Source organism: Brachyistius frenatus, unplaced genomic scaffold (genome assembly GCF_029030835.1).
Source record: "Brachyistius frenatus isolate BFR_SWC_R1_liver_20210118 unplaced genomic scaffold, ASM2903083v1 Contig_64, whole genome shotgun sequence".
Lineage (NCBI taxonomy): Eukaryota > Metazoa > Chordata > Actinopteri > Embiotocidae > Brachyistius > Brachyistius frenatus.
In genome coordinates, this window is record NW_027210663.1 from 2,120,642 (window position 1) to 2,143,355 (window position 22,714).

At 40.2% G+C, this 22,714-nt stretch overlaps 1 protein-coding gene across 2 annotated transcripts; it reads right to left on the minus strand.

Moving 5' to 3' along the window:
* Positions 1–8,042: 8,042 nt before the first annotated feature.
* zbtb34 (zinc finger and BTB domain containing 34) lies at positions 8,043–22,359 on the minus strand. 2 transcript variants are annotated; one of them, XM_069706760.1, is made up of 2 exons: positions 22,199–22,359; positions 8,043–14,863 (listed from the first exon to the last, which is right to left on the minus strand). In XM_069706760.1, exon 2 carries the CDS (start codon positions 14,828–14,830, stop codon positions 13,310–13,312), a length of 1,521 nt encoding a protein of 506 aa, XP_069562861.1. In that variant the 5' UTR covers positions 14,831–14,863; positions 22,199–22,359; the 3' UTR covers positions 8,043–13,309. The 2 variants fall into 2 exon arrangements, with proteins under 2 accessions (XP_069562861.1, XP_069562859.1); XM_069706758.1 differs by having other exon boundaries at positions 22,123–22,359.
* Between the last annotated feature and the right edge of the window lie 355 nt (positions 22,360–22,714).

Consider the following 22,714-nt stretch of genomic DNA (forward strand, 5'->3'; position numbering starts at 1 on the left):
TAGCTGTTCTATTATTTGCTTTTACACAGTCATATCCGCATTACTGATGATTATTTATCAAAAATCGAATTATGTAAATATTTTGTGAATGCAACAATAGTCATCACTACAATATCAGTGCAAAAATCAATAAAGGTATTTGGTAAAAAAAAATGGCTAGATATTTGATTTTGTCCATCTCGCGCAGTCTTAGTTTTGACAAATTCAACAACTTGCCTGGAAAACATCAGTAAATAGGACATATTTTTTTTAACAACAAATAACATGATGGATAAGTACATAAAGTGTTTCTCATCACAAAGGCGAGAACTGGTTGCATAAAACCATGTTGCCTCGAACACTATCAAGCAGCATTTGCATACAGAGTTCGCATCCCAGAGACTGAAAAATGAAATGTGACAGGCTTGTAAAACTAATGCATCCAGCAGTCCCCTCCACTGACAGCAAAAAAACACCTTTACTTTACGATGTGTCGATGACATTTCCAAAGACAGCTGGAAAATGAAGCAAAAATGACTTTACACTGCAATGAACCAAACTCCATTAATGTCATATATTGTCTCCAAATTGAAGTTTAAAGAGGTTTGACAGTTTAGAGAGCATTTGAAATCAATTTTGTGTGAATTTCTGTGACTGACAACTTTAAAGAGGATCTGAGATTGTCTTAAGAGACCAATTACAGACAGAGCAAAACGTTCTATGTCCTATTTAAATTCCTCTGCTCCAAAATGTACCATACAAGTCTTTTGTGCTGCCAAAGTAAAGATGTATGCTTATGTGATTGTGGCCAAAACACTTGTCCAGCATTAAACTGACAAACACTGACTGCTAAATCTGGCTAAAAGCCAAAAGCTAAAAAAAAACTAAAGTTCTTCCCCATGACAAAAAGGCTGTGGACGGGACAAAGGAAGACATCCATCACAGTGACTGTCACTCTTGTCAGCTGTGGTTTTACTAAAGATGGATGGAATGGATGGATGTACGGGAAAAGGCACTTTGTACCAAATCCTTCGGTCTTCCCAATAGGGTCAACACTTTTTCATAGAAATTACATCTTAAAACCAGTTTAAGTCTGCTTTGTCAATTAGCCTAATCGTGGTAAAACAGAGGATGGTATTTCATCGTCTCCATAAACAGAGACGACAGACTCTTTGGATGCCGTGTGCGTCTGAGGACTCACCACGATGGAAAACCTTCAGTAAGGGTGGCCTGTTCAGCCCCCACTCCTCAACTAACATGGAAAACCTTGAGCTGACACAGTGCTCACTCAGCACAAAAAGAACCACATTTCCTGAGCCTTCAAACCTGAACCTTAAAACTGGCCTGTATTGTTGTTTCACATCTGTAAAAGTCCGTGTCCTTGTGCCGTTTTCAACTTTCCTGTGCTCCCACAAAGACATTTCACCTCATCGAATGAGTAACTGTAGTCATACCAAGAGAAACCACCGTACACATTTTTCGCTGGGGGCCTTAACCACAAACATTTTATGCTTTTACTGAGCCAAACAGATCCATCCACCAGGGAGCTAGCCATGCCACATAATTTGTAATTTACTGTTAATTATTAAAAGCTCTACTAAACATGATGAACAAATTGGAGTAAATTACAGGGCTGTCCGCACTCGTGTTCAGGATGTTGGAAGAGTTAACATCAAGCATGATGAAAGGGCTGCGTATGGGAAGGGACTTTTCCCACTACATCCTTTCCCCATTTTTCCACAGGTTGTGAACCAGTGTCACGCTTCAATCCGTTTGTGCAAGTAGCCAGTAAAACCATAAAACAAAGTTGAATCACATCATTTAAAAAAAAAGGTCACATAATTATAATGCACCGACGCTCACGTTTGCGCTTGCCTTTAACCAGTATCATTCCTTCTGCAAAGAAACGTTCAACAAAACACATTTAACACCATCAGGAACCCAAAGTAAAATCACATCCGTCGCTCTGTCATCATTTTCCTCTCTGCAGTCTCCTCTCAAATGTAATCGCTACATCTTTCTGCCACAACTCACCACAGACTGTCAAGACGTCTCGAGGTACGAGAGCTACGCTATCATTTCAGTGTCTGTCTCTGAAATCACAGCATGTCTGATATGCATGTAATGAAGCGTTCCGTTGAGGTGACCCGACAGTGACTTGAGCAGAGCCCGACGTTCTCATTGTCTCACTGCAAGTCAGCAAAAACACAACTCTGTGCACTGTGGAATACCAAATAGTGAGATCCAACAACAGTCTGCACATTAAAAGGTTACCGACATCTTTTTCCAAGTCATTAATTCAAACCAATCCCCACTGCTGCTGTAAAATGATTGTGATGCATATGGGAGTTATTAGAGATGCATAAAAATAGAAAGGCGTAATAATGTGGCGAGGCTTCTCTTTTAGAGAATAATCACTTCATTGTTTATTACTTGCATAGTGGAACTATTGAATTTGGGGGGGGTTTTCCGTTTTCCAAGAGCTCAGCATTTGAACTGATTTCCAACTGTGGAGATGTGCAGATTTCCTTATAGTTTTACAGCCACATGCCACGACCACTGTTTCATGTTCTTCCAACATGTCTGCGAGTCCTCTGCCGGGACCTTTCAGGAAATCTCTCTGGGATCGACTGGAGGAATTTTCCTCAGCAAAATGGAAATGCTATTTTGTGAGGTTTTACTGTGGCTGTCACAACATAACTTTAATAGCAAGGCATTTTTTACAAGAAGTACGTTGTATCCTTGAGAAGTGGACAGCAATACTTCAGTTTAGTACAGTTAGTTCGATTTCACGCCACGTGCACCCTGTGACCTTCAAGAGCCGAATTCTGCACACTGTGCAATTTCATCCCACATCTGGGCCTGTCACAATTATTACGTAATCGCCTGATTGCAATTATTTCATCTGACCGCAGCTATTTTGCTTAATCATTAGAATTGTTTCCATTCAACTGGTGTTTGAGGTTTGACTGTCGCTCTTTCACTGATGTCATTTGGTTGCGCTCCCTTCTTCTGCCGTGGTTTAAGGGCACATGAGTGGAGAATTAGCAGCCCCATGGCACATTGTTTATTTTGATTATTGATACCTAATTTCTTTCTATGTTTCAGTAATGAGATTTGTATTTTAAAGTAGTTATCTATGCAATATCTGCCCTGAGCAGTTTTTGGTTACAAAGCCTAAAAAGCAAACAGAAATGTCGTTTGTACGTGTTTGTCCCAATGTTCAATCATCATCTTCAAGGTGTATCATTAAACTATTATAAGGCTTATACTATAATGAAATGAAATGAACAGTAAAAGAAAATGATATCGCTAATTGCAATATTTAGGATGACAAATAATCGTCAACTAAAATGTCATGATCGTGACCGCCCTTCCCAGAGCCCTCTTTATCAATAATTGTACACAAATGCAGGACAAAAACACACAAATACAAACTTCAGTGTTACCTGCATTAGTTTGATCAAAATAAATAAATAATATATTCAGGCAGTGAAGTGCAATCCCATTTTGCCTGAACAAAAAAAAAAAAAAAAAGCACTGACGGTTGTGCCAAAAACTTCAAATACGACACAAAATGGATATGTTTGAAATGAGTGTTAAAATGTGACAACTGTGATAAATAAGACAGAAGTCAAATCTACCAAGTTCTCAAAAACATGTATTTCTTCCTGCTGTGCTTTGTTACATTTACATAAGAAACAAACTGTGGTCGAACTGCTCATCACAGAGACAGCAGCACACCAGGAGCCTTTAAGCCATTACTCGCCAGTGAGTCAAAATTACTGGGGCACGGATCAACTTTGATCAACAGATTGACTCGGTTTTCATAAAGGAAAATATGAACAACATGAACAGGCATTTTTTGGGAAAAGGAGTGGTTTCTCAGAATCTGACAGATGTTCCTCTCTCTCTCTGTCTCTGTCATGCCAACTTGGCGAGGCACACTTACACTAACTTTCAAGTTTTAAATGCTTTAAAAGAACAATAATCAAACCGAATATACTCAGCAAAACAAATGTAGAGGTTTGTCTTTGGTCCCATTTTAACTGAGCTTCAGGATATCCATTCAGACATGTCTAGTTCTGAGTAAATTGTACAAATAAATGTTTCTTATGATTAAGCATTAGAGTGGCCTCCCATTAAAACTCATTTCAGCTGAGCACATTAAATCTTTTCATTTCTTTCCCTGGAATAGAAACATGGTAATTATCCAAGGTGAACAGATGTATTCTGCATGTGCCTTAATTACATTTCTCCTATTAATAGTATGAAAGGTCAAGATAAATGCCAAAACATTAATGGAACAATCAAAAGATTGAGGGCGTATTGAAGCTAGGAAGGTGTCTTACAACCGCCCTAACCCTCCAAATGCTCTGAATTCTGCCACGAAGGCAAACAAGCGATTAATTCATACTTCAAGTTTATGTAAGCTGAATTAAAAAGATTCTCCCACATCATGGCAGACATGTTTGCAGTTATGTCCGATGGCTCTTGGCCTTTTTCACAGCAAACATTTTGAGTTGTCATAGCAGGGGGGAGAGGCACACGTGTTATTCATAACTTTGACAATGGCTTTGCTGTATTCAAGTGCCCCTGTGCAACAGTGAGCACCAAATACAGATTGCACAACAGAGATTTTGCAATGAAAGTGAACCAATATGCACACAGGCTGGTCCAATTTCCATCCAGGGAAGTCAAAATGTCTGACCTGACCTGAAAATGAAGTAATTAGTTCATTATTTTTGTAATTTAAAGCTGGGGTGTGTCATTTTCTGGAAAAGGGAAAGAAACAAAAACAAACATTTGAAAATGCAATCCACCTCCCGCAGTTCTCCAGCCCGGCCTCTCTTTCCTTTCAGGACATGCCCCTATATGCACTCTTGACCTCCTTTGGTGCAGGTTGTTGCCATCAGGAACCTGAAGTTGAACTTGTGAGACATTACAGTCCAAAACACCACCAATACCAACCGGATGACTGTGTGCCCCCCACCATCACCACCAAACAAATGCACTCCTGACAGCCCGCTCCGGTGGTTGGCAGATTTGAAGTTGGAGTGCGCAGAGGTTGGTGTGGGGTCACCTGTGGGGTGACACCTGGTCTTAACCCACCACAGGTAACCTTAACCTTTAATAGGAATAGTAATGTAATGGCACATTTTGTCTCCAGAATTTTCCACCACTGAATCAGGCTTAAGTCTGAAGGGACATGCTCACACATCTGGATTAGTAGAAGAGCAAATAGCATTGCCCTCCACCTGAGATGACCTGACATTGGCCTCAAGCCTGCATCATGGGCTAGATTTTCCAAAGCCTGAAGGCAGAAGCAAGATGAGGTGCAGAAGTCTGTTATTGCTTCAGACCAGACAGTTTTCTTAAAGGTTATTAAGGGATTTATGCCCAATGACGCAAAAAAAACAACCCAAAAAAACAACAACTGCCAACTCCAATTTGAACTGTATGTTTTTCCTAATGTGAAAAGTGGAAATGGAGGAGCTAATTCCTTAACTGTAGAGTTAAGAGGGGTGTGAAAATGTGAACATCTTTGAGACAAAAACAGATGTGTGTGTGTGTGTGTGTGTGTGTGTGTGTGTGTGTGTGTGTGTGTGTGTGTGTGTGTGTGTGTGTGTGTGTGTGTGTGTGTGTGTGTGTGTGTGTGTGTGTGTGTGGACATAATATCATGGACCCATACTCAATACAAGGCAGACCTGGTATTTTCAGTCACATAATCCATCACATACAGCAACCGCCAAGTATTCACAAACTATTCAAACTGCAAGCAACGAGATGACAATGGCTTAAATTTCAAAAAAATTAGGTCAGACCAGTGAGTTACCAGCAATTAGTCGGTGTCATATTAGTAGGCTGGTGACAGAAGCAAGCAAACACGCAACTAATTTCACACATGCGTTTATTAAAATCAACATGGCGTCGATAATATGCAGCTTTTATAAAAAAAAAAAAAAAAAAAAAAAAAATCGTACCTGTTGGCTGGTTGCGTCCACTGGCTTCACTTTCGTATTGTTTTCCATTCTGTTCTGCAGAGCAACTCCACCTGCAGCCATTGAGAAGGTGTCTGTTTTACGTTGGGCCAACAGGCCAGAGGTTAATTTCCCTCAGGTGTCACGTGACGTATTTCCTGAGCGATTTCGCACTCTTGTGAGTGAGGTTGACGTTTTTCCAGCGGCTTCTATCCAAGATAAGAAATTCCACAAGGAAATAAGCAAAGTTTGTGACTGCGTTTTCATTTCAAATAGGTGGAAAACTCACCTGTTTTCTCTCCTTTCTCCAAAAACCCCTCTAACGTGGCAGTATCAGGAGTCTAAAAGGTCAATTAGGATCCATGTCATTATGGATGAGGTCAAACTCTGACTTTTGACTCTGAGCCAGACTATTTGAAGGAGTGTCTTCATTTACTTCAACATCAACCTTCACAAAAATACCATCGAAAATGGAAAAAGCTCTTTTTTTAATACAATCTCCCTACAAGAGACAAAACCCCGTCGTTATACTAAAGCAATTCACGCATATGGCTACTTTTTTTGTTGTTGCATTTAATCAGCTAAGGGGTCACATTGGGAAACAACACGGCACAAAAACTGTCGCTCCAGCAGCACACATGTAAGTAAAACAGGAGTACCTGCCTGCTGTCGGAAAGAAACGACCCTCTGTGACCTGTGAGATCATACAAGGTCTGCAGCTTCAGGACTATGTGGATATTGCTGTGTGATATAGACCGAGCCAAAGAAAAGTGCGTTGGAAATTGAAGAGCCACTGATCATATTCTAACTGCAAAACTGTTAGAACAATAATTACAATCATCCTGAAAGTTCATATTAACAAATGTATGAAACAGCCATCAGCTATATACCCTGATCCAGTGAAGTTTGTCTTACAAAGCAGCAATACATCATACTCATAGAATGCAATTAAAGACGCCTTGTGGAAACACAACTACCTCAGGTTTCCTGGCCTTGTGTTTTGTGGTTCATTTTATTCCCTTATTCCACTGAACAGAGCAATTTAGTCTGTTATTTTAGGATTCAGATGTCTTTGCAGTCCTATGACGCTGTCATTTAAACAATTCATCCAATTTATTATTACGGCTACGAGTGCTGCTTATTTTACAACACCCGTTCCCAATCATTAAACTATTTACTGAGATTATCTTACTGACCAGAGGGGGGAATTATATTAAACAGTGAAATTCTTCTTTAAAGTTAGTGTTAACAAGCAGTCTGAAAATATAATTGCAAGCTACCCAGTTTAGTGGTTTTCCAAAAATTTGGGTTTCTCCGTGGCCTCACTTTTAAAAAAACGACATCCAGAACAGCGGTAACACTATGGGAGGGCGCTACACATGTGCTGTGCCACTTGATGAAAATATGTCTCTCTTTCGATGCATTTTTTAACACATTAGGGACAGGAGGAATAACACTGCTGAAAATGGAGGTGGAGAACTTGACCGGCGATCCAGCAGGACGGGCGATAAATTCATTTTATCACCAGCCATCTGAGACTAACGCAGTTTATTGTTTTATATGTTCCTACTTGGCCTCTGTGACTTTTGTAAATCGCCTATTTTCCACAAACACTGCTTAGAGCACAAAACCTCAAACAAAAGAATAATTTTAATCTCACAAAAAGTTAATTAACTTAAATGTCCTCACCAGTGGCCAATTATTTTCTGTTTGCATGGGTAACGTTTTAATTTTGAAATTAAACAGCCCTATGTTTTCAGTCGCAAAGGCCTATTTATTCTGAGCTGTGTTATGCTTCTCTTTTAGATTAAATTGCAAAATTTCAGGCCCTGAATATCAGTAACCCTTTCAGATGTGTTATTCTCTAGCTCCCTCTAGAGGGTCAAAGTTGCACATGCATCATTCATTCCTACAGATGGCACTCACGTCCAGAATTACTGCTGTATGGAGTAAATACCAGGCATGGCAACAACGCAAATTAAACCGTTGTTCCTCTCCCCTTTTACATCAAAAACCTTTCATTTGAGTCCTCGTCCACACATAAATACGTAATAAATCAATCCGCTCGTGAGAAACAAAAAAGACAAATCAGAGCCAAATCAGCGTCTTTATTTTACAAACGCATTATTCTATTGACATTTTTTATATAATAAAAAAGCAATTTACAAGCTTAAGAACCAAAATGAAGCAGCACAGAATGATTATGAGTAAAATATATAATTTGAATAAATATATTTTATTTCATGCTATAAAATAAATTCATAAATGGCAATAGATACAACATCAGCTCTAGCTAGCTTCATTTACTTCATAGTTGTACAAAACAGTAGAGTTCTGAGGTTCACAGTTGGGTTGTGAGGTTGTGTGTAGAGTGGACAAAACAGGAGCCGGGACTTTTCTGCTATCATGGTTCAGTTTGTGGTCTCCAGTGCGCCTCGAGCTTCAGCTCTGTGGAAAATATGGACTCATCGAGACCTTGAGGCAGAATGTTTGGGAACCGCTGACTGAGGACTTGTTTCCCCACCTGAAGAGAAGTGCACGATTATACCATGGACATAGGATGCATGTCCAATGAGACCACTTTTAACACTATATACCCTGAGTTCTAAGTTTTTTTTTTTTTTTTTTTTTTTTTTTTTTGCCTTGTCACCAAATACATACGAGCCAGAGACACGATAGTGCAGAGTTTAGGGAGTTAAAAAAGGAAAAGGAACAATAGTCTGAAAACTTCCCCTCTGATCCTAAACAGCTACAACTGCAGTCTCTGAGCCCGAGGAGCCAAATGAGATCACTGAACCTCAGCATGCCAACAGATAGCCCGCTCCCAAACAGTGGCTATACAGCCCAAAAATCCCTTTCACTATTTGACTCAGCTGGAGGTGCAACTCTGAACAGTGCCACTGAGTTTAATGACTGAACCACACGCTCAGTTCTTGTGTTGCAGGTTTTTGACCGCCACTGGATTCTGATGAGCATTTAGAACATCAGCAAGCAACACCGCTTTTTCACTTATATATATTTATTTTTCAAAGAGTAAGTCAACCTGTCCAAAGTTTCAGAAAATATATAAAAAATAAATCAATATCAAATTGTCCTGGTCCAACTTCAATTCAACAGCTCCCTGACATTCAGTTTGTTTGATATATGACAGGTCAATATTTCAATAGGCTTGATGATCCCAATACACCACTTTCACTTTTAAAAAGGTTATTGCTTTTTTTTTTTTTTCTTCAATAATACACAGTGGACAGAAACTGACAGGAAAGCTATGGAAGACTTACGATTTATTTCTAAGCCTGTATCAGTGTTCGTAAACTACCTGAAGTGAGTTTATTATAAAAGGAATAGGACGAGCTGCAATTTCAAAAAGTAGTCTGACAGCCTTCCCTGTAAACACTTCCTTTTGATTAGTTGTGGCCCAAAATGCATCTCCAGTTCCCCTCGGAGGGGCGGAGCTAAGAGTTGACAAATAGTCAATTCGAGTGTCAAGTTGAGTTGGTTCTGTAAGTGTGTACTATCACATAAGTAACTATAGTTCATGAAAAGCATTTAAACAATTTCCCCTCCATTCACCTATAATGTATACATGGACTTCTTAACGCATTTGATAATAACAAAACAAAAAAAAACCTGACTAGTCTAAAAGCACCATTTAAGGGGAAAAAGGTCCCTACCGAAGTGATTGAGGCCATTATAGCTGAGTCCCTTACGGGTAACTACAGATATAAACTAGACTTCCCAGATGGAACGGCTATGTAAAAAAAAACAAAAAAACTGTAAGTGCACAATCAATGACACGAATACAAGAAAACTGAAGTTAAAACATTATCTGTTGGCAATTTTATACAATTTTGTGGTTGAGCAACGAGCAGTTCAGCTACAGTATTTTGAGGCTAAGCTTTTTCTTTCTGCACAAATATTCAGTTTATCCTGTTAAAGACCCGGGCACCTATTTCCCTGCTAGATGCTCCAAGAGAACAGAAAGCAAGTCGGCTTGTGTTTTTCATGCATCGACTTCCTTCACTGAAATGCCTAAACTACAGTACATTGCTTGGATTGTCCTCGGTCGTTAAGAGAGGAGGGATACAGTATAGTCTCTGAACATGGGGCAATGGCTTGCAGGGAACAAGTCTGCCTCACTTGATTGTAATCAGTTGCTACAAAGTCAGTTACGTCGTTAAATCAATTACCCATCCCGTGACCAAAAAACAAAACAAAACAAAACAAAAATCCAATGATAAGGGAAAATTAGGGGGCGGGGCTTGAGTTGAGAATACAACAAAATGGACAAAAATGACGTGAATTCATTTCTTTTCATTCTTGGTACCACTTTAAATGATGTGGCCATATTTTATTCTAATCTCTCTATTTAATTCATTTCAAATGAAAGAGGCACAAGAATCTAAGTGCCAGAATCGGAAATATAAAGCTTGTGGCAAGGCACTAAGTTTAAGATGCCACTTCTTGTGAAATATTCCTCTTTTGTTTACATTGGCTTTAAACAATTACGATACCTATTGCACAACTTTTATATTGTCAGCTTTCGTATGGCTTAATATATGACGTTACTTATGATTTCACTACTTAATATCTTCTTAGCAAATTGTTCAAATTTTACACAAGTGATTGTTATAAGATGGGAAACATACATTCCTTTCAAATACCAATGAACTACATTAAATTAAGAACTATTCTTCTTAATGAGCATTCAATTACGCAATACAGTCAAAGTTTACTGCTAAAAATCACCTTTCAGTCTTTGGTGTTGTCTCTTGGCACAAAGTCTTTTTTTTTTAACAGTTTGTACCTATTATCCGCAAAATGATACTGGCGATGTCACAAGAAGGTTTTAATGTCCTCTTGTGTTTTTGTTTTAAACGAAGGGAAAGAATCATCATTGGCAGCTTCAAAATTACTCAGCGACTGATTTTGGTGAAGTCAGATCAGCTAGAAAACCTGCACTTCATCATCAGCAGCTGACGGAAATAAACTTGACTCGGTAAACACTCATCTAAAAAGCATCGTGTAGGCTGACGGACTGTGGGTGATGATAACCAAAAGTGTTTGTGGTAAATTCGTACACAAAAAAAAAATAACAAAAAGCTAGCTATACTGATTTTTTTTTGCTTAATTCCCCAAATTTTGGTTTGCTATCTTAACTGTCAATGAGTAAAGACGATGACTGCACATTCAGAGGAATAAAAGGACTGCACTCTTGACGTTACACTAGAAATAAGCAACAAAACACAATATTCTCCCACCACATGCACACAAAGTAGAAAATTATATGAAAAGTGTAAAATAATCAGTTCATTCTCAATTCATTGACACAAATTCAGCATGGACCAGATGGGACAAAATAAAAGCATATAGCAGGGGCTCTCCAACAAAGACATGAAACAGCTGGATGGTAAATAAGGAAGCAGGATCGCACAAAAGCAACCACCCAGCTGAGCTCTGAATTTGCAAATTATGACAGGATAATCAATCAGGCCTTCTAAGTGCCTTTTTACTGTGAATATAGATTTTTAAATCACAATGGAAATAAATCCAAATCTCTATATTCTAACAACTCCCCCATCCCTGATCCCCATAGTTCATATAGTAAAGATATAATATAATTCTGCCATATGCATGACTTGTAGCTAATAGTATTCATGTGATTGCAGAGTTTCATGAAAGCTCACAACATTTTTAGTCAGAGGGAAAAAAAAAAAAAAAAAAAAAAAAAATCAATGCTGTGAAGCAAGTACTAGTCTGACACTGCTGCTGCAGCATCACAATTAAGACAGAAATTAGCACATTTTATCACTGGGACAGCGACCAGCCCACACACTAACTCTGCAAAGTGCATCAATACTTTGGATCATCAGCTACCTCTTAAAACATTTACCTCCTAACCTTAATCTAGCAATGTCAAATCCATGACAACGCCCAAAGTAGGATTGACAGATGAGGGAAACATGTTCCAAGTCTGCATTTGACCCCAAACGATGCAGAAAATGAAGATCACAGATCAATTATTCCATCAGAAAAGGTAGGACATAACGGGAAAACAACAACAACAACAAAAGAGAGAGGAAAGAACACCAATCGTTCTTTCCAAAAAAAAATGGAAGAAAAACCATGTCACAATGGCTGAGATTCCTTTGTTCTTTCTGTTTGCATATTGTTCAGACTATAGTGATTTATGTGAACAGATGCAGAGCTGTTCCCGCTGTGCAGAATTGACAATGAGTACTCGTGTCTCTGTTCGACAGAGTATCGAATTGGAAGCCTACCTCAGGACAAAACAAGTACACATACAATAGTTCTGTATAACTTTGCCGTTAGAGTACTGAGAAATACAAATGACTTCGCTGTATGGACGTAATTCACCCATTACATGGATGGCAGCATCTAAAACCGTGCCTCGGCCGACAGAGTGAGATCTCCAGTAGTGATGAGAGATAAAATCCTGAAGTGTTTTGAAGAACAAATGTTACCAGACAGCAAAATCATATCTTGAAATATAACGGGGCCATTCTCTTACTCTATTCTCCACATTTGCCCCAATTAAGCACACAAGTAAGCTAGTAAATGTAATGCACTCCTAACATAGCACCTTCTTATTTTATCACTTTAACCTGGCTGACCATGAAACATTTGACAAGGACTTTGTCCCCAATCCATACAATCAGCAAGGAATATTTCCCCTAAGTATCAAGGCTTTGTGTTGAAAGAATATTCTTTACAGGGTTTGGCAATAAGATACTGTACATAAAACAGATTTCAAACGGTGAACACATCTGTGCCTGGTAGGTTCTTGGCTATGAGGTAGAACCTGGTGAGTTTCTTGTAAGTTAAAATACTGTCTGTTATGAGTATGTAGTTGCATCATGAGGTATTGAACGGATATGTCACACGAAGCTTTGCACTGGCAGAAAAATCATTCCTTGTGAGTAAGTGACCTCTTGTGGCCACATGTGCAAAAACAGGTCAGGTAAAAAGGTGATATGACAAGCATCTTACCAGAGCTTTCACATTATCAATTATTGCAACATGCCTATATAACTCTGTAAATATGTTTTAAAAAACATGGAAAGATAAAAAGAGAAATCAATCAGGGGGTCTTGATTATTGGGACCTCCTCAAAAATAGTAAGTTGTTACTCCCTTTGCTTGAAAGAATCAGATTTCTATAAAGCACCCATTTTCTCTCCGCATTTACCATCTAACTTTCACAAAACTGACAGAAACCCTTGACGCAAGAAATGTCAATAGTAGAGGGAGCTAATTGAAAAAGAAGAGAGTCCTTTAAATTGAGTTGAAATAAACATTTCTTAAAGCTTCCTTAACCTGAAGCAGGACCTAAAAATCACATCTCGATGCTTGAGCCTCCTCTGGACTGCATTTTGAACTCTCCTCCATATCATTGGCCGGTGCCTCTTCTGCATATTGTGCCTCGAAGGCCATCCCCTCAGACGTATCCTCTTGGTCCTTCTGACCTGAGCTTCCCTCCGTCCTCTCTGGAGAGTCCATATGATTGTTGCCCTCTGATGCTCCCATGTGCTTCTTCCTCAGGTGCTGGTTAAGGGTGCCCTGAAATGGGAAGCATTTGCCACAGATCTGACAGTGGAAGGGCTTGTTGTCCGTGTGGCCACGGATGTGGTACTCCAGCTGGTCTTTCCTTGTGTACTTCTTGCCACAGAATTTACAAACAAACGGGGTGATTCCCATGTGCAGGCGCATGTGGCGGTCCAGGCTCCCTTTCTGATTGAAGGTCTTTCCACAGTAGATGCAAATGAGTCTCTCATTGTAGGGGTACCACTGGCTCCGCAGGCTACGCTCTCGCACGTCGTTCTCCAACCCTGCGGGTCCCACAGCCGATTCGCCATTTTCTGAGCCGGGTTTAATATGACTCAGCACCCCGGCCGGGACGGCCAGCGGGCGCTTCGCCCTGGCTCGCCCACCTCTGAAGCCACTGAGCATGGAGCGGGAAGGACTGGAGTTGCTGAGGTTGACAAAGCACGGGGAGGACAGCCCTGAGTAAGAATAGGCAGCAGGCTGGATGACAGGACCATAAGAACCCACACTAACAGCCAACACCTGTTCTCCATCTACCAACTCTGTGTGGTAGCCATCGTCACCAGCTGAGGAGCTATCCGAGTAAGTGGGCCTGTCTGTCTTTTCTACCTTCACATGCACATCTGTTACTTGCCCATCTTTGCCTATCAGTTCCACTTGCTCTGTTTCTCCCTCCATTGGCGCCTCGTGTTCGGACACACTATCACTACTGCCGCGGTCCGACTGGCCTTCCTCTTGCTGCTGTCGCGCCCGGCCCAGGCCTTTTCCGCCCAGCGCTTCGTGCCCTGCCTGATTCTGCCGGGAGTAGTAAGGGGGGGAGATCTGGGTAGGGTTTATAAAGAGGTTGCTGTCATTGACCCCATTGCGGCTGGTCTGCAAGTTATCCTTCTCCGGGCTGCAGACATTACCTGGGATGCTGATCTTGGAATGGATGCTCTCCAGGATTTTGGTGCACTTGTCGATGATCGCCTGCATCTGCAGAAAGCTGGCAGCGGTGAGGAAACTAATGATATCCTTGAGCTGCAGGGACATGTGACCCGTGTAACAGAAAGCTAGAAGCTGCTCAAACACCTCAGGGCTTTTGATGACTGAAATGGAAAGACCACTCATGGTGCTGAGAGCTGAGTGGTCACGGAAGTAGGGTGAACTAGCTGCCAGCACGGCCTTGTGGGCTCGAAACGGCTGGCCCTGAATGTGAACAATGATGTCACACAGCTTCCCTTGCAGCCGCAACTCATTGAGTTGGGTCAGAACAGTGTTACTGAACTCTGGCACATCAAACTCGATGTAGCTGCCGTCGTCCATTTCTTGGATATGTTTCTCCAGTTTGTCGACAGCCTGATGGGAAGAGAAAAAAAAGACAAATTATTAGCTTTTGGTTCATTAAATTTGACTGATTTGACAGACTGCAGCATTTTTACAGTTTAAACAAGTAACAGACAGTAAACAGCCAGATAAAACTAAAGCAGCCTAATTTAAGTCCTGATCGAGTCCTGATGCAGTTTAGATCCTCGATGAAGGTTATAATGCTCAGTGGATTTGAACTGACTTAAAACTTTAGGATCATTTTGGAGGAAGTAGTTTGTGAGGCTGTTGAATTACATTTCATATGACAGAGTGTTTCTGCTATCCTCAGATATAAATGGATTGGAAAAACACACACACAAAAAAAAAAGGTTCATAATGCAAAGCAAAAATATTTTGCTCAGCAGTTAGTTTAAATAATCTTTTATTAAAACAAATCTTAAACAACCAAATCTTAGGGATCCTTCCCATGGAAGGTAATTACTGCATGTGTACGTAGAAACTGCATATTGACTGCAATATCACATGCTGGTGTTGGTTTCGGCCTCAATGTGCTACTGGTCAGTCATACACTCCCCCACAATATACGGTACATATTAAAAATGATTCCAGTGTTAAAAATGTGGATCAGAAAAGAGCAGCAGCAAAGCACTTCCACAGTTATTTGCCAATTGAATGATTGCCAATAGCGGCCTCATCAAAGCACTGAGATGATGGCACATACTGAACATAAAGTCTGATAATTACAATCTCTCAGTCACAGGAATCAGAAACAGAAGATGTCTTCTAAAACATAATTGGTAACCCCAAATCTATTTTGTTATAAATCTATAATCAGAAAAATAACCAATATGGTTTGCATATACGGTCAGATGAAAAAATAAGATATATCCCATGGAAATTGTGGATCTTCTTTGAAACAGTGAGTACGGTTAAAGGTCATATGGTCAGACGTATGCTACATAAAATCACCATTTTGTCATTTTCATAATGTAAAAAAAATAAAAGGGAATGTATACTTTTAAATCCATAAAATTAGAATCAGGGCTTCCAGATTAGGTGTGAATGATTATAACCTCCTCAGGGAGTGACAGGTGGAACCTGTCCTATTTAAACTTCTGACATCTAGAGCGTGGTGTTCTCTTTGTTACTAAAGTGTGTTGTGTTATCGTGCCAAGATATGAATAGTTGTCCAAGAACTCCCCAAAAAAGGTGGCAGATACTTTTGAGTCTGCTAAGGGGCCTAAAAAGATCTCCAAATTACTTTAAATAAATTATTCTACTCAGAGAAAAATCATCTACAAGTGATGTCGATTTCAAACAATTGCCAATTTGTCCAGGACTGACCGACCCAGAAAATGTCACCTCAGAGCAGACCGATGCAAAAAGAAGTCTGCAAGAATCCCAAAATTTAATGACAGGATCTGCAAGAAACTGTTGCACCTGTTGGTGCCAAAGTCTATGCAACTACAGTCTGAAAGTCTATGAGATGAGACATGCATCAGAGAAAAGCCTTTACTCACTAAAAAAAAACATCACAGCAAAACTACAGTTTGCCGATGAACATACAGGCAAAAGCCAGACTTATTAGAAAATGTGTTCTGGACAGAAAATGTAGAAATAAAGATGTCTGGCCACAATAACAGTAGCGGCTACGCAGCATGGTGGTGGACATGTTAGGGTTCGGTGTTCCTTAACCGCCTCAGTGACTTGGCAGTGAAGTGAAAGAGTGCTTGGAGATAATGGGAGGCCATCTGAAAAAAAATGTAAGCAAGAGACTGGTGGACATTTATGAAAATAGGCATCAAGGAAGCTATTTCTTCCAAAGTCCTTGTTTCTTTTGCCAGGGGTGTACTTACTCTTTTCACCGAAGAATATTACATCTATTGATGTTTTGTTAAAAAAAACGATTACAAAAAAAGCAAATTTTCCACATGGTGTTGTTTAAGTACACCAACTTTATCTATAGGCAATGTTTCAAAGAGAGTCAAATGCTTGCTTGTCCAAATATATATATATATTTTTTAAACTAAGCCGTTTCCGTGCCATGAGGGCAGCATATAAATGTATTTTCAGCATGTGGCCAAAATACATTTAAACAATTTAGCATGGAGTTGTTTTTCAGAAAAACATAGAAAACACTGATTGTTTTCTTAGGGTACACCACATAAGAAGAACCAAGTGCAAGTGTTAAAGACAGTAAGAGAACAAAATAGATGGTAATCTAGGTCAGTGATTCCCAAAGTGTCCACATAGTGCTACGGAAGAGTCTCGCTGAAAGGCCTAACAACTACACTGACAGGCCCAAAGTCCAAAAATAGTCATTTAGTATCATTTTTATTACAGTTAAACCAGTTATTATACACATCACATTACAATGATGCCAAAATGTGTTGTTAATCATTTAAATATCTCTGAAAAAAGATTTGGCCGTCCGACATAGCATGAAGATAAAATTAGCCGAACAAAATTGCATTCGTGCTTTTCACTTGTCAATTTTATCAAGTGTAGTGAGTTGAGTTTCGAAATGACTACAAGGTCCAAAAAAAAAAGTCTGGAGAATAAGGCAATGCCGGATCTGACAGGTCAGATGAACTTCTCAAAGTTAGCGAGAGAGGAAGAGCACTGCAATCTCAGCTGTTTCTTCATACTTCCCCCTGCAGATTAAATTATTTGTGTGTGTGCTCTGATTAGTAAATGTAGTCTTTACATTTTGAAGCTATGTTATGTTGTTATTTTGCCTTTATGAGGCTATGTCATGGTTAAGTCAGTGAATTTTATTTTGATAAAAAAAAAAAAAAAAATGTTGGGTATCTACAGATACACATCTGCAATGTTTGGGAACCTCAAATCTAGGTAATCTAAAGATCTGAATGAGAACTTGAAATCTCAAGTCGCAAATTTTGTAATTTATTTCTCACATTTTTATGCATCACGTACTCACTGCTATTACTACTAAATAGCAAAGTAAAAAGAAAGCGGATGAATCAGGTTCAAGTGACTGAACACATGCTACCAGTGTTCTAATACACCGACTGTGATGAAGCGTAACAGTCATGTGAGTAAAGCCATAAAGCTATACAGTATATAACACATTTGGCAGAGAAATAAGGAAATCTGGTTGTGCTCGGAGGGCGATCTCGTACCAACCGTTCCTGAGGACTCTTTTACAAAGCCTTTCTTTAAGACTGAAGAACTGACCGTAAGGGAGAACACTGCCTTTGTACTAGTCTGATTGAGGTAATGATGGTTGATACTCTCATTCCTGACGAGCGTATGCGCCAAATGCCTCTCCCTGATTTAAGATATTTCATAACATGCTGTCTATAACATTCGAGCTTTGACTGAAAACACATTTTGATCTTGACATTGATGATCACAGATGCCCTCTTGCAAGGCATTCCTGCACCAGAACTGGCATCCTACCCTGATACAATAATATACCGACTTGAACTGGTGGACAAAATATTAACATACCAAAGTCCTGCCTTTTCCTGCAGAACGAGTTGAACCGCATTTTTTTGGAACACTGCAACCTCAAAATCAAATGCTGCTGAACATAAGGTGTAATTTTGCGTTCACAAAATAAACTACTTTCATCTTGCAAAACCTTAATTTGTGTCAGTTCTCCAGCTTAACCCTCCTCTCCCCCCACTCCATCTGCCCTTTTCCCATCACTCCCTCCTCCTCCACCCCCTCGCTGGCAATTCAGCATGACCTGCGCATTGAGTCGCTGTCAGCACTTTGTGAACGTAAACACTTTCTCCACTTGCCAAAGCTTGCCAGGACACCTGTCCAACAAACCACATGTTCTCATCGTGTCTTTGGAGACAGAAAGTTGGAGCAAAACATAGAATTATAAGGAGGCGTGTAGTCTTCACTCCCCCGATGACGAGCCTTCAAATACATGTCCACACACTAAAACATACCAGTAATGGCTGCCAACAGCATGCATACTCGATGGAGCCAAGTGGAAGGGCAGCCAAAGAATGCATGCTCAGTAGTTGAGATGCACATGCTGAGTGAGGGTCACATGCTTGGCTCACATGGGAAAGCCGAAAATGTTTAAACTCAGCTTAAAAATTCCATCTGTGGGTCAAGTTCCTTGTCAGGTAATAAACCTATCTGGTACAGCTGCTTCATGTAGGTAGCTAAAAAGGATGCTGAGTGGTGCATTGTGGTAATTCGGCTGGCCAAAAGATAAGCATAAACTCTCGTGGAAAGACTCCACCTAATGCTTGGTTACTAAAACTTTGGCATTTCACTGGAAAAAAAAAAAAAAAAAAATCTAAGTCAGCAGGCAAGCACTGTATGCTTTCTTCAACATCAGCAGCATTCATCTACTTTGAAAAACAGCTTGTGGGGCAGTCCGGACGCAGGACAGAACTGCTTAACAAGCAAAGGTTTGGAGAGCAATTTAAAAAGAGATTCTAAAAAACTATATAAAAATAGACACGATTCGAGTACACCGAAGAGAGGCTATGATGCGAAAGACTTTGCTGGAGAGAAAATAACCTGTATTCTGGAAAATGTTAAGGCTTAGTGGGAGATCAGTATGCAGAGCTAAATATTGCATGCTTAGCCTTTGGGTGTGTTCTCTGATTTGATTTGTTTTGGAGTACATAACTGGAAGACAAGAAAATGCTCATCTTTCATTTCAGCCAACTCGCGTGCTGATCGGATGAACACAAGTGGAGGTCTTAATGGACTTGAGCCTATCCTCATTATCTGTATCCTTTTTCAACATATCATCTATAACTGCACTCGCCAAAAAACAACATACAAACACACATGGGCCTCCATATATCTAGGAAACTTGCACTAAACAGAAATAATTGACCAACAGAATTATACGGTACTTCACAGTAACGCGTGTTTACCGAGTGTTGTTGGTGACATTGCTCCGCTCACGGCCAAGACTCCATTAAAACAATGAGATAGGCGTGTTTTGGATTATTATTTTTTTTTGTAGACAAAAAATACAAGGCGTCCACAAGGAGAAGTAAATATTACCGTTCCATTTTCACCATCTGCATTCACGTCTCGCAGCAGCGGATGAATTCAGACGAGAGTTAAAAGGGAACCTAGAAGATCTACAACAGCAATACTGTAACTCTGCCCCACATCTGAACCTCCTGTCCTGCATCAGTTGACTTACATTCTGTCTACCGTTAACCTTCACACATTGTCCACATGTTGTTTGCAGCATGAATAGTGCTTTTAAAGACCAACACTAATTAGCTGAGTGCATACGCTGTCTTTTCACCCAGAGCCACTCTGCAGCGATTACGCTGTCACAAGTACAGTTGGCCATGATGCGTCTGTCGCAATGTCCTTAAAACAGGTTTTATTGTCAACAAATGATCAGCTTTTGCTTAAAGGTGGAAGAGAATCCAAGCAACGCAGCCACCATTTGCTGCAGAAGTGCAGTTTTGCTGTGTTCTTCTTGGCTTACGTTGCATTTCCCAAAAGTATGTAAATATGTTACAGAAATACTTGAGAACATTTGAACTAATATAATGGGTTCAACTTATTACCCTACGATTTAGAAAACATTTACAAACAAAGAAGTATCTTTACCAAGGATCAAGTGACAAATAACAAGATTACCAAAAATGCAAGCAGGGAAATGCTCTTTGGAAATTGATATGGCATTATATATATATATATAAGTGTAAAATTACTACAAACAACTCACTTGTACCCCAACAATTTTCTAAATGACCATGTTCCCACTATTTTTTGCTTTGTTTTAAACACAATTTACCAACCTGGCACCAAACATGATATGTCCTATACTGCACAATCATTCATTTCAGCTGGTATTTCAAACCAAAACCGTTTTTACTGCTTATCCCAAACAGAAATGGGACCATAAAAAAAAAGAAAAGAAAAGAAAAGAAAAGAGAGCGGCTGGGGTGGGAGCAGAGCCATAAGGCCAACACCTGCGAAAGTCGTAACTGGTCGGGCTCCACTCTGTTCTGACATGCCTCTTACAGTTAAAATATTCAGTCTGGTTTCAGACGCGGTTGTCCAGGATTAAAGCTCGTCGTTGGTTCAAACCGTATCCACAAGGAAGACTTCAGAGCCGACGCGGACGTCAGAAAAAAAAAAAAAAAATTAGTCGTAAAGAGAGTGCTGGGTGACCCAGGTGAACTCAGGTGTTACTGACTATAACATACCATGTGCCTGCACTTTGTCCTTTCCTGCAAATTATAGTTTACAGGTAGACCCGGTTACGAAGAACCCTGACAGTGACTTTCCCATTTTTAACACCTTGCCCTACAAAAAAAAAAAAAAAAAAAAAAAAAAAGCGTTATAGGTGCAGGTTATTTTCTGACACATGCAAATCCACCGGGGGCCTGATGCCACCTCGTACACGAACAGGGAGGATTCATAAAACTAATAATAATAATAATAAGGCACAGTTATTACTTGTTCATTAAGAGGAGTCTTCGTTTGTCCACGTTAGCTTCATCGTGCACGGTGAGGGGGGAGGGGGGAGGAGGAGGGGAGGGTGTATCACCGTACATGCATATAAAAAAATGTGCGGTGTCTCCAAACTTTAACGCACAAACCCTCCGGTTTACTGATGGGGGGGAGGTGGGGGGAGGAGGAGTAGGCGGAGGGAGGGAGGGGGGGGGGGTTACCTTTGCGGGGGCAAAGCTAACGTTAGCGCTAGCTTGCCCATCACACGAGCCAGCCAGCTGCTTTCTTTTTTTTCTTTTTTCTTCTTCTTCTTATTTTTTATTTTTCTCCTGCGTCGCCTCCATTAATCTCAACACTTCTGCGGTTAAACACGTAGTTCAGATGAACGTTTAGTGAAACTCACAGGGCCGAAACACCCCAAACTTCAACACACACACACACACACACACACTACAACTAGCCGCGTTAGCTTAGCACGAAGAATCGGAGCTTTATTTCATGAACAAAAAATATATATATATAAAAAAAAGCGTAACTTTCACGGAGACTTCACTCTCGCGTCGTGTTTTTTTTTTTTAAATCTGGTTTTATATATTTATATATATATATAAAAAGAAAGCTTGACAAGCTCGTAGGATTTTAACAACTAAAGTTACGACGTCGGCTGTCACACGAAACAGCTGCTAACCGCTAGGTAGCTCGTGCTAGCCGTTAGCTTAGCAACCGTTCCCCCCCCAAAAAAAAAATCCATTCAGAAAAAAGCTAAACGGCGACTATTGCTAAGTTACGCGGAGCTAACGCTGGCGAGCTACCGCTCGTTTTCTAATGATTATTTCCCCCCTTTCTCCTCTCCATTAACTCACACTGTTCGAGCGCGGACGCGCCGACATCACAAACGCACGACGGTCATCGAGTCCGTGAAGTCCGGCTGTAACTCACCGTCTTGCAGATTTAGCACGAAACGTTGTCCATTCCCCTCAGTAGTCCGCTAACACTCCGGCCAGGCCTCCCCCCCCTCTCCGCTCCAGATGTGTCAGACAGTTGCTGCTGCAAATTTCTTTTTTTTTTTTTTTTTTTTTTTTTTTTTTGTGTGCATCAACAGGAAGTGTTCTTTAGGCTCTTTGCATTCATTCTATCAGTGGTTTTTTTTTTTTTTTTGCAGCAGCAGCAGCAGCAGCCCCTCCCTTTGCTCATTGCCAGTATCGTACAACTGAGGCATCGTGTTCTTAATATCCGACGTGATGCAGGACACATGCACGATTAAATAAATAAATTGAAAGTAATTTACAGTCGGTGTCTCAATTGTTTTTGAACACAACGTGCCTGTAGCCAATTCTCTTATGAGAACACACCCACGCGGTGCAAGTATGGGTCGGTTTTTATTATTTTATTTTTTTTAAATGTGCCTTCACTTTACACCAGTGAAAGTCAGCACTGCATGTCGTTTATTTGTGA